This window comes from Drosophila montana, unplaced genomic scaffold, assembly GCF_035044405.1.
Source record: "Drosophila montana isolate Dmon_TW-CO22-7 unplaced genomic scaffold, ASM3504440v1 contig_3438_1, whole genome shotgun sequence".
NCBI lineage: Eukaryota > Metazoa > Arthropoda > Insecta > Diptera > Drosophilidae > Drosophila > Drosophila montana.
This window is the reverse complement of record NW_026998322.1, coordinates 630,249-643,095: the sequence shown is the minus strand read 5'-3', so window position 1 is coordinate 643,095 and position 12,847 is coordinate 630,249. Positions and strand designations below refer to the sequence as shown.

Below are 12,847 nucleotides of genomic sequence, written 5' to 3'. Positions count from 1 at the left end.
ATGTATGTTTATATATGCAGGCATGTACCATATATGCAGTTATATTCGTATATTTAATTTTTTATGTTGAATTTCTTGACTTGAAACATTCAATTAAGTAATTTAATGGAATTACAATTTAATTGTATTTATAGACTGGCAAATCCATATATCTAAAATATTAAACGTACATAGATTGTTGTTTGTATTCGTATAATCTGCAACTATATATTTGGAAAGACAAAAAGACGTTACGATAGATATTTTTTGGAATTATGCCTAACATTTGCTATCTAACGAAAAAAAAAACCCTTATTGAGCATATTACTTTGATTATATTTTTAAAGAGAATAAAAATTTAACCCTTTAATGACTAGATCGGTATTTATTGTTCTAATACCAATGGATAAATATTTATGCAAGCTGATGGATAAACAAAAAGTTGCATGTGTAGTTTAAAGTTTGTATTTATTTGTTTGTTTTAAATAATGCATATGAACTTGTCTTTGATTTGCAAGGGTGAGTGTTAATTAAATAGGTGAAAATGTTGGGTTTTTCTGAACATGATTTTCCAGTAACATTTTACAAAAATGCGTAATTAAAAAAGAGAATTCACAATATGTAGTACTATTTTCACTAAAGATGTAAAAAAAAATTCAATTGACTAATTAAGTGTAAGGTAAAAAATAATAAGACAGAAATATTTTAACTTTTAGTTTTCTTTTTAACAGTTACTCTTTGCTTTTTACAAATTTCAAAAGTTAAACTCATTTTTGTTTGCGTTTTGTGATACACATAATATATATATATATAAAATAAATATAATTTTGTTTGTTAGCTTTAGTCACAATTAATCTCGTTGGCTTCACTTGCTCTTCACAAAATACAATTTAAGAAAAAATGTCACTAAACTTAACAAATAAAATGCTACAAAATTTCAGCCTCGCCGTCGAACAAAACTGCGACCGATTAGAAGCGCATAGGTTGGTACTTGTATTATATGTATGTGTATGTATGTAGGTATGTATATTATTAACTATTATCATCACATTTCAAACTTTAAGTATTAATTGTTATTTCTGTTATTTTATGCTAAACAAATACGAGTAGTTTATGTCTTTTGTGTACAAGCTTAAAACGCTCCTAAGTATTCATTCGTTTGATTTTCCCCACTTTTTTTGTTTTGTAATCTTGTTCTATTATTTATCTCGCTCTTTTTTTTTTTTTAGTTATTTCGCCTGCCACAGCTTAAGCACTTGGACTCGGTAAAACCTTGTAGCTTATTATAGTTGTCTAGACACTCCACAATTTCAGAGTTTGCGGAGATAAAATGCTTGAAGTCGAATTTAACCATTTTGTTGTGTTGCGGTTAGTTTCGTCAGCATCTCTCGCAGCTGCTCGATTTGTTTTCTTTTTTGGTATTTATAGATATAGCACTGCGACCACGCGACTTATTTAAAACATACTGCTCTGACATAATCTACCTGCTTTTTTGTTTGTTTTAATAAATTAGCACTTAAAGTTACAACGGCTTGAGCCTACTGCGATTGTAGGATAAGTTAAGAAACTTGGGGATTTGATCGCGCCCTGCTCCACATGCCTAAAATTTCACATATTCCATATTTATAAATAAATTAGCCATAGTATCACTTATTTTGTATTTTTAGAAAGTAACCAAAACTAATTTAACTATAAATTATATAGAAATATACACCAAGAGCATGGAAGAGGCTTGTTCTACACTTAAGGAAAGCATCTAATCATTTGTCTTAAAAAGAAGAGTCTGTCAATGCAGCAGAGAGCGAATGGCGGGCACGCCACATCTTACACCTACCACTATTACTATACAAAATGGAGCACAGCACTAGAGCCATCCGCACTCGCACGGCATAGCACCATCCGCACTGCAGACGGCCACGCAGGAGATGAGGAGGGGGTAAACAAATCACGACATCTTGATGCCCAGCGCTCGACTTGTATATTCGTAGACAACGTAACTAATGGAAACGGCGGGCAGCACCTTCAGGAAATTTGGCGTTATGCCACGATACAGTCCCGTTAGGCCCTCCTGTCTCACAATCTTGCGGAACAATCCTGTCATTGTCTCCTCGCCGCTGTGCGCATCGCTGCTTTTCAATGGAATCTGTGTTTTTCGTGTCTGGCTAGAAATCGTATCGGCGGCTAAACAAACGGAATAATTTTAAATTAGAACCAGGAGTACACAATTAAGAGAGGTCTTGTAAACCCACCTTGTGCCTGTAGCCGCGTGCGCACTAGGGCCAGCGGGTAGGAGCACAGTTGACCAAGCGCGCTCGATGTACTGCCGCAGGCCAACAGCACCAGGAAGCTGGGCTGTTCATTGTTATCATGGCTGGCTATATATCGGCGTTTGAGCGTCTCGTAAACGGCCAGATCGATGCCAGCGTATGGCAATATGCCCAAAATGTTGGGCACGTATCCGCGATAAAAGCTGCGCGCGCCTTCGTGCTTGTAAATTTTGGTCGCCGCATCGGCTATGCCTGCGTACTGACCGGTCTTGCGAAGGGCTAACCGCGTTTTTAATACTTCCATGGGATAGATGATGGTCTGCGAAATGCCTCCAGCCGCGGCACCCGCATAGAAGCGTTCGACAATGGTCATTTGGCGTGTCGAGTCATTGCCGCGTATCAGACGCTTCAGTTGCTCGTAAGCGGCAAACTTGAGCGCCGTTTCTGGTGCGATCTTCAGAACATTGATACCATTGCCGCGCCACATGCTGCGGAAGCCACCTTCTTTAAGCAATATATTCAAACACTCTGAGATTCCCATTTTACACGTTTGCACCTGCGGGCAGAAAAGAAAGAATTAATTGAGTTGATATTCAATGGAAGGGTTTGCACTGCGTCCATTACCTGCAAAAACACTTTAACTCTGTCCAGCGGAGCTGTGCACGTACGCGACACTGCTCCAGCGATGCCACCGGCAACAAGGTGTCGCCACCAGAGACCTGTCTGCATTTCCTTCTGCGTAAAGTCATCAGGTACATTCATATCCTCGCCAATGTCGAGGTACTGTAACGGATCAAAACAACAATAAATTAATAACACGAAAATTAGCGCAATGCTTAGTCTTAGCCTTAACAAATATAAATCGACTATTTAATATTGGACATGGAGGATTATGAAAGATACTGAATTTGTCTAGCTACGGGCATACAAAATAATCAAACTATGATTCAATTCACACCAATTCCGCTTCCGAGTGGTTTACTTTTCCGCCCAACATCAACATCAACGACATCAGCCATCCTTGCACGCCCGCCTGTAAGTATTGCATTAGTTTTGGATCATGACCGGAATTATATGTAATGCAACATATGGCTGGCACACAAGATAATCCAAATAAGCTGTTACCCACGCGCATCTCCTTCGTACACGCAAAAGACAAAAACCAAGCCAAAGCCAAACAAGAAATAAACACACACAATGCGGAAGACAATCTCAATACGAATACGCAACTAGTTCTAAAATAAGAAAATTTTTGCAAAAGCAGCGACAGCAGCAAAAAAAATACAAACACGCGCCAAGCACTCCCCATCAACCCCTATGCGTTTTATTTTGCCAACCATGCATATATGTTATACATATATATATTTAGACATTTGTGTAATTGTATGTAATACCAATTTGCGAGATTTGTGAGAGTCGTGAGTCTGAGACGTGCCCTCTTCGGTTACGAGAGGGCTTACGTAATGAGCTAATTTTGTTTTCTGTGTACACTACAACATTCATTTCGGAATATTTCCTAATATTTGCAAAGATTCCCTAGTTTTCATATTTGCTGCGTGGCGCTGATAACAATTGGCTGATAAGCCGCCAGAGTTGAGCGAAATGTCAGCAAAGCCGTCTGAAGGTGATAAACATTGGCAAGTCTTGTGATCTTAAAGAGCTTTTTGAAATGAAAATAATATTTAAAAAAAACAAAGGAATTCTTGGAAACAATATTTTGACGATTTCCCCGAAAGCAAAGCCAATTCAAGGATAAAACAATTTAAGCGATTTTGTCTGTAAAGTTCATTTGCCTTTCAGCGCAAAAAACTTAACTTCAATGCCACATTTTGAATGACATCTAGTGCAAATATCATAAAAGGCCATAAATCAAAACAAAATAAAAGTACCTAAATCCGCGCTGCGCGGGCAAGTTCAACTATATAGCTCTTATTTATGCATATATATAATATTTAATTTTTTTTGCATGTACACTTAGTTATTATATATGTGCGAATGAATGCCAACCAAGGAGGATGTGTGCACAAAAAATTTAAAAATTTCATTTGTCATGTCTAACATATTCTCACCCCAATGGAATATTTTCTACATTTTTCGGAACTGGACTTATTGTTTACCTTTGAAAATTGCCACAGGTGAACATTTATTTTCTTGATTTGGTAAACAATAAAAATAATATTTAAATTCTTTTTAATTGGCTGGTCATGCGGAAAATATTAAATTCATATATGCAAAAGGTGGGCATTGACTTGGCATTCCTTCTCTTAGAAAATTCAATATATTTTCATTAATTTTTTTTGGCCACCGGAATCATATATAAAGCGAGCACATGACAGTGAAAAGCTTTCTAGAAATTACGTCTATTTATATCAGCGCCATATTTTTATCGCTATCAAATGTTGAGGTCTCAATGAAGTACACATATATGTGTATAAATAAATATATATGAAAGGTGAATAGATTCAGCCAAAGTTGGTTAATTCATAAAAGTTGCTGGCCCCGAGGGCCTTAACAAATTTACAACTCAACACAATGGGCCAGGTTAATACTGTGGAATACCCCAGCCAAGGCCCAAGCAGCAACTAATGCAAGGCATGAAGGCGAACTAGGCCAAACGAAGGTGCAGCTTGAAACCGGATAAGTACGTTGGATCAGTTGACTCACAGTTAACTTTTGGAATGCGATCAGAGGGTAATTCAACGAACTTGGCTCGTGACGCCAACCGCAGACGTCAGCAGAGCTCAAGTGTAAACAACGCAATGAGAGATCAACAAGTTTACAAACAACTGTTTGCACATTTGACGTCATCACAAAACACACCCCCATAACCGCCCAGACAGCCATGACTCAGCCTCCATAACTAGCTGAAAGTTGGCCAAGAGCAAATCATCATGACGTAGCCGCGGCACTTGGCAACAGCAGCTGCTGCTGCCAAACGAAACCCCGCAAGCCACGCAAATCAGCTAGCAGTGCGTGTGTCCCTGTGTAAGTGAGTGTGTGTGTGTGAAGTATGTCGTCGACACGCTTCGACGATCGACAAAGACGAAGACATGCGGTCGCGGCGACAAGGGTGAGCGGCGTGCGGGGGGAAGCGAACCGGTTCCATATCAGCTCTGCTTGACTTTGCTTTATTTTTTTCGACGCGCTGTTGCCAGGCGCTGAACGTGCTGCGTTACTGAAAGCGAAGCGAGTCGAATCGAAATGTCGAGTTGATTTGAGATGCCACAACACGTACGAGTACAAGTGCAGCACACACTTGCAACAGCAGCTGCGATAATGCAACAGATGCAGCAGAAAAACAAAGTACAGCTGTGTGGCATGGCATGTGCTGGCACTTTCTTGAATAGATTAAACGGCAATTCACTGGAATCGATAAGATAAATGGCCAGACTCTTAATAAATGAGTCAGCGCACAATTCCAGCGATTTAACATTGTTAACACTTGGCGACTTAAAGGGAAAAAACATAAAATGATGCGTCGCATGTGGGGATATACATTTCTCCCTTATCAATAATTGCTAATTACACAAATTAGGTGTTAAATAGTCATTTGGAGACCTACCCGTCCCATCATGTCACGGAATATGACAACAAAATCCTCCATCATGTCGCCAGCGACAGCCATTTGTTGTATATTGTGGTAATCGACTGGCAAATTGTATTGGTATGTGTGGTTGCGAAACATTTTTTATATTTTATATATTTATCACTCTGTTCATTAACGACACCCAATGTGGGTGAGTGCACGCACAGTTATGTATAACTATTTGCAGCGTTTCCGTTGCCCAACTTCCGGTTTGCAATTGCGGCTTGGTTGAGTTTGTGTGAATATTCAGCTCAGCTGGCTTTCACTAATTTGTTGCAAACTGCTTCAAACAATTGCAAACTTTCACTTGTAATATGGTTACAAAATCTTATTTATATTTATAATTATTTAATTAGCTAGGATGAGTATAACGATTCTCAGACTTTGCTTGATTCGCACACAGAACGCGACGCTTGATCAAAATTCACGTTTACTGTTGCAACGAAAGAACGCAAAGCAGTTACCCGCTTCAGTACTGTTATATAATAATCGCTTTAGCAAAGCGGATCGAATTCAACGCGCGCACAACCTACGCGTGAGCCAGCTGCCACAAGACTGAGAGCTTTGGCGCTCGCAACAGCGATCGTAGTTCGCAATCAACGCTGCCAGCGTCGCACAAAGTTCGTTTTCGTTGTCGCTCTAATCAAACAGCTGTGGCGCGTGGCTCTCGCCCCGCTCTCTCCACCTCCTGTGCGATCTCACGCTCATTGAACTGAGCGCGCAAAAGGCCTCCACCCATCAGTGTACGAAGCCCCCAAGTGTCGCCCTCTCTCGCAGCAGCCAAGCAACTAATGCCAATTTGCCGCATAAATGCGCGCGCTGAGAGGGGGAGAGAGAGCGTGTGAAAGAGAGTATGGAAATGTATTGGAAGAACGCATTTATAGCACCTCCATTGACTGAGCCAGACTATGCAACCGATTTATTGGGTTGTTTACGGGTTTCTTTTCTTTGTCGGAATTGTCGGAATTTTCGCATGTTAAACCAGTTTACGCCGATTTCACACTTAATCAAGGGCGTTTGCGCGAGGGTGATTGGGGCAATCAGACGGTCGGTGCTTTTGCTGATAGCCACATGACGGGCATATGACGGTCTGTCAACCCCGGCTACTGCGTCTCAGTGGATCTAATGTTTACAGCAAAAATTAAGCACGTCTCTGATTTATCTACTGCAATGGAAATTTTACAGATTGCAATAGTACGTCATTGGTACTTGTGATCTAAAAAGCAGATGTAAGCTGCAAATGTTTATACAAAACTTAATAACCAAGTGCAAAGTGTTGCAGTTAGAACCAAATATTCAAAATAAATTTTCCGTAAAGGGAAGATTTTCAAACTAGTTTTGTCAAGTATTCCAACAAAAAGTTTCGGTTAGTTTAAATAGTCTGACACCAAAACCGGAAATCCGTAAAATATTTACACCCTAAGGCCCTTAGCTTCAAGGTACATAAAACACAAGCCGTAACGCTTATCAGACAAAATCAACAGCGAGTCATTGTTTTAATTACTTTCGATCGCCGCTTTTTCATGATAATATAAATGTCACGACCAGCTGGGAACAAGTGTAAAACACAAATAAATTTTCTAGAATTTTGATTAAGTCCAAAAACGTAACAAAACTAAAACTGACACACCCATTTATTTTGACTGTCGTTGCTCAGTTAACTTCACTAAAAGCTGCAATAAGTTGGAGGCTTTTCAATTAATTTATAATATCCCCATAAATTAGTATACAATTGCAATGTTTATGTGTTTAGAGTAGAAACAGCTACGAAACTAGAGCATATGTTTCCATGGAAAACAATAAACAACAATTGCAATTGGCAGCTAAAGAAATGGATCAAGTAACGTGGATGGAGAACAAACAATTGGTTTTTACAGCAAAACACTTGCAACTGTTAATAAATTCTGTAATAATAGCTTCTCTTTAAGCAAAACAAATGTCATTTACTGGGCAACAAATAAAAGGCCTCACAGAGATTATGAACCGCCTTGAAAACAATTTGACGGAAATATTTGTTTGCAATTTCCAGACACGCGACGACTTTTGAGGGCCTGGACTTTAATCAACAGCGCAACTATTTATAATAAACAATTTTACAGGGTAAATATTTGTTAAGCCTACGACACAGTAAATACTCTTATCAGAAACAAACCCAATATTCTGACAAACGAATACCCTCAATTGACTTGCAATAAGTATATACAGCTCAAAATCTCAACATGATTGAGACATCTTAACTGAACCACCAAAATGTAGGTTGATTTATTTCCTAGGTTATGCAGGCTGTTCGCTTAACTTTCTGTTTAATGTTAACGTCTAGACTAGCCAAATTCCGGCATGTCATTAAATAAACAAGTTGTCTGCGTAGAAACCAAGAACCGGCCTATCACTGAGTCCCCATTGTCAGTTGCCAGACAGGTACCAGGGCAGACTGCTCGAACTGGTTGACCTTAAGAATTATCATTAAGCCGCGGGCAACAAACTGCAACGCGTTGTCGGAATAAACAGACTTTGGGGGGTTATCTTCCACGTTCACTTTTATGTACTTACATAAATCTGGTATATGGAAGAAAAAACCCGTTCAAGCGAAATGTAAAGGCGGAATGAAATCAGCTCAGCAAATGGAAAATCATAACCAATTGAATTAAATAATTTATATATTATCAAGAGCAAAAAAAAAAAAAAACCCAGCTACAAAAACAACAGAATATATGTATGTAAACAAAATGATTATGCAGACAACAAAGCCATTGAAATAGATCCCCCCGCCCCACACCCGACTCATAAACATGCACAAGAGCCAGGGCCAGCGCATCATTAGAGAGTAAAATTCGACTGATAAGCGCATGATAAAAGATCAGTTGACTGCCTCTGACAGCCTAGACATTATCATTAAAAGCTAGTCAAAAGCATCAATTCAAACAGTGATGAAATAACCCGCCGACTTACGTCAGCAAAATAAAGAGAGAGAGTTAGTGAGAGCGAGGCAGAGCAAGAGTGAAACTGGCAGTAAGAGAGTCTGTTATGAAACTGCAAAGCTTTTTTCTCTTAAGCGTACTGGCCCCCAAAAGTAGAAGTGTTTATTGGGTCAAGCTTGGACGATAGGGAAATGCCATGACTAAATTTTGAATGTCAAGTATTGCTGATAAGGTGAGAGCAGCAGCAGCGGTGTGTACGTGTGTGTGTGTATGGGTATGGGAATGAGGATATACAGGTGTGTGCCCTTTAACTACTAGATACGACTATAGAAATATTTTTTTTTAATGATTATTGTAATTAGATAACTTTGACGATATGTACCTTCAAGTCTTCCTCAGCTAGTCAGGACTGGAACTACATTTTTAAGCAATATAGTACACAGGTATGTTAAGTATATAGAAAGAATGTTTTTTTTTTGTTGGTTTGATGGGCGCATATTAACGAAACGAGGAGGGTAAAAAGGTTTAACGATTAGTTTCAAATGCGATACGATCAAATTAACAGCTAAATAAATGTCTAGACAAACGAGCGCAGCAAAGTACAAATTGGTATTGGCTGTAACTGGAAATTGAGCCAAGTTTGCACAGGTTTCGCTTACAGTATAAACATGGGCAGCTGCCTGTGCATACTTTTCCTTTGTCCAAAGCCAAAACAAATCCATATAAAGCGATAAAATGCTTACACTATTGAATTACTAGCAGCTACAATACAAACTAAGAAACGGCCGATTGCCTCGACTTACAGTAGAGTGCCGCCAAAATTTGATCAGATCATGAATGTCCGTTGAGGGCGCAAGAAGCATATAGTCGCGCCACTCATTAAAGCTTATGTTTAGGCTGCCGTCCTTGTCCATTCTGGTGGGGGATTATTAAAAAAAAAGAACCATTAACATTCACCTCAAACGGTTTAAGAAACAAAAGCAATAACCTGCTAAGCAGTTTTCTAGCCTCATCGATGTCTATTTCCAGGCCCAAATCCTTGAATGCAGATATTAACTCCTCCAAGTCCACTTTTCCTGCAAATATCAAATTGTTATATTTTTATATGCATACATGTGTTTGTAGCCAAGCCAACTTACCATCCTTATTTTTGTCCAAGTGCGAGAACTGCAGGCACAAATTCTTCTCATGCTCTCGCACATAGTGCAGAAACTCAGCGAACCCCACGTTGCCACTTTGATTCTTGTCGGACTGCTGCAGGAATTTCTGTTTTAAATTAAACAAATCATATTGACTATAAATTCATAGGGCCGAGCCAAATTCTACACGTGTGACCCAGTTTTTTGGCAGTTGCATTGCCTAACCTTAGCCTTGGCCCCTCAATTGTCAAAAATAACTGCAGCCCCTTTGCCAAAATCAATAGAATTAAACAATGAAAGATCATGTGAGGCGTTATGCATATTTCTTGCAGCTGAAACCATAAAAATTGTCACCCAAAGGCCAATTATGCAAAATTTAAGTACACGTTTATGCACATCACATATCTTGTCTTTTGACAGCCAAACAGACAACGAGGTGTGCAAAGATCAGATTGTTGCGCCAGACAACAAAACAATTTAAATTTGGCTTATTCAAAAATGTGTTATTATGACAGTGAATAATTTATGCAAATTATGTGACGCTTTGCTGACGCAAACCGAAGCAAACCCAGTTTGAAAAGCAACTCTCGGTTGGAATACAGATTGACACCCACATGAGGCCCTCACTCACCACCGCGTAGACACTGGACATGCCAAACTCGTGCAGGGCCGCGGACAAATCGTGTATGTCGATTTTGCCATCGCCGTCGCGGTCCAATTGATTGAAGATGCGCTCGAGCCGCTCCTCGTCCTCGGCAGGTATCTCAGTGGGCATGATGGACAGCGGCACGCTCGAGACGGCCACTGCCATGGACACAATGTTCTGTGGCGACACAGTGTTGAGATTGTAGGGCGTTGTGGCAAGATGCGCATGCTGCAGTTGCAGCTTATGCGGCGGCAATTCACTCTCATGACTTGTGCTATTGGCTGACCTCAGTGGCGCGTAGATGGCATTTGCCTGCCGAGCGTAGTTGTAACCGTTGTTCGGCTCCTCCGGCGTCAAGTCGATGTCTATGTCGATGCGTTGCGCTTGCTCGGGTTGATGATGATGATGATGCTGCTGTTGTTGTTGCTTCTGCTGCTGATCCGGCTGCTGCTCAGACTGCTGACTTACTACTAAGGACGCGCTGTTTTCTAAACCGACTTGCTTCTTAACCATTCTCCAGACTCGTCTTAACGTTGTTTCAAGTATTACTTGCTGTTGCGACGCTCTTCTCAAATGCTGTGCGAGTGTTTTATTTATTTATTTTTTGATTTGCGAAGTCCTCCAATGCAAATGCTGATCCTAGGAATGCCCGGCAAACGTTTCAGTTTCGATAATATATTCGAACGGCCGTCTGTTCCTATGGCTGAAACATTTTGATTTCGGGCTCGGTAACGTTTTCTAGCTGAACTGAACTGAACTAAATGTGGGGTGAGCCGTGCTGATGCGGGGCGAGGTGGGGCGTGGCGTGGCGTTGCTTCGCACTTTCTATAATGTCTATAAATAAAGAAATTGAAATTTTTGTTGCTTATTCACATAATATACACAATATACAGCTACGTATGTGTATGAATGTATTTTAAAAGGCATTTATTCTAAAGTAAACAAATATATATAAAACAAAAAAAAAACCCCAACCAAGCATAAATTCATTAAAACTGACGCGATTTCCCTCAAGCCCCAGACAGCGTCGAATCAGCTGCGAAGCCCGCACCAAGTCGTTGCCATGAAAATGAAGTCACTGCCGAGCGAGAAAGAGCGCACTTTCACTAATTTTTTAAACAATTTCACACTGCTTTGCTGCCAGCTGGGCAGCAGCGAATACGTATGAATCATTGATTTTTTCTCTATTATGTTATAAAAGGCTTAAGCTCGCCCGGAAGTGGCTGAAGCCTTGAAAATTGACAACTCCCCACGCACGTTTGCTGCCAGCAGCAGCAGAGGGTGTAGGCAGAGACAGGACGATGCTGGAACTTTCTTTTATTTCTTCTTTTCGTGTGCGTGAGCTCTATTTGCATTTAGTTGTGTATTCAATTGCATTAATTGAATTTAATTTGCCCTTGCTTTGGTGTTGTATTTTAAAAGTCTCAAATTTCACGATCTGCTCTTTTGTACGTTTTTGCCAAATTGGCAAAATTACATTTTTGCGTACGCGTTTTTATCCACACACACACACATAAAAGCCGAGGCACACACATACATACACGCTGAATAAAATACTCAGCGGTCGCAAAGACCAAAAGCGGCTTGCATGTTGTTACCTAGTATCTCGACTTTTTTAAATCGATATAAATATATGTATATATATTAAAAACTTTAAAATTTGAGGCTTTAATTCACTTTGTATCTTAATTAACCGAATAAACTACGCGCACTGCCAACTCTTATGTCGTGCAAACGATAAAACGATAAAAGGCATCCGCAGAGTTTGTGCTAGAGACGTGCCGCACGTTATCATAGGTCACTTAGCGTCGATTATTGGAACTTGGTTCCGGAACCGGAATTACACAGTATATATTAATTAATTTATTTATTTAAGCACTTAATCGCTCATGCCTTGATTGTCAGCATAGTAACAATTACTGAACGGTTTACTACAGATTTCTATTTGTCGTAATATGTGAAAGGGAACTTAATATGTTCATTTTTTCGAATTGCTTTGATCCCGCCTAATGCTGTTTGAAATTGTTCAACACTTAAACCGAGCAGGTCGAGTAGGAGCTGGCAGTTCGATAAGCCTTTAAATGAACCACATGAGGTTGGTTTAAAATTAATTTTCCAAATATCTCAAAAACTTTTCGATTAATTTAAACCAAACAAACGTTTATGGCTGGCTAAGTGAAATTATAATATGTAGTCTTGCATAAGCGGTTTGTGTCCCTAACTAAAATATCTAAGAAGAGGTAAAAGCAAACGTTTTGAACCATTTTTTTGCCATATTCAAATCAGAGATTCGAAAGAAATTAATTTATGGA

The 12,847-nt window shown here is 39.6% G+C and overlaps 1 protein-coding gene across 7 annotated transcripts; it reads right to left on the bottom strand.

Annotated features, from left to right (window-relative positions):
- Positions 1–428: 428 nt before the first annotated feature.
- On the bottom strand, positions 429–12,283 carry SCaMC (Short Calcium-binding Mitochondrial Carrier). Of its 7 annotated transcripts, none has more exons than XM_064691457.1 (9): positions 12,134–12,283; positions 10,521–11,369; positions 9,890–10,001; positions 9,739–9,826; positions 9,554–9,665; positions 3,205–3,279; positions 2,871–3,029; positions 2,229–2,802; positions 429–2,160 (listed from the first exon to the last, which is right to left on the bottom strand). In XM_064691457.1, exons 2-9 carry the CDS (start codon positions 11,046–11,048, stop codon positions 1,925–1,927), a joined length of 1,884 nt encoding a protein of 627 aa, XP_064547527.1. In that variant the 5' UTR covers positions 11,049–11,369; positions 12,134–12,283; the 3' UTR covers positions 429–1,924. The 7 variants fall into 7 exon arrangements, with proteins under 7 accessions (XP_064547527.1, XP_064547525.1, XP_064547526.1 ...); XM_064691455.1 differs by having other exon boundaries at positions 9,890–10,016; positions 12,134–12,282; XM_064691456.1 differs by having other exon boundaries at positions 9,890–10,004; positions 12,134–12,282.
- Positions 12,284–12,847: the final 564 nt, after the last annotated feature.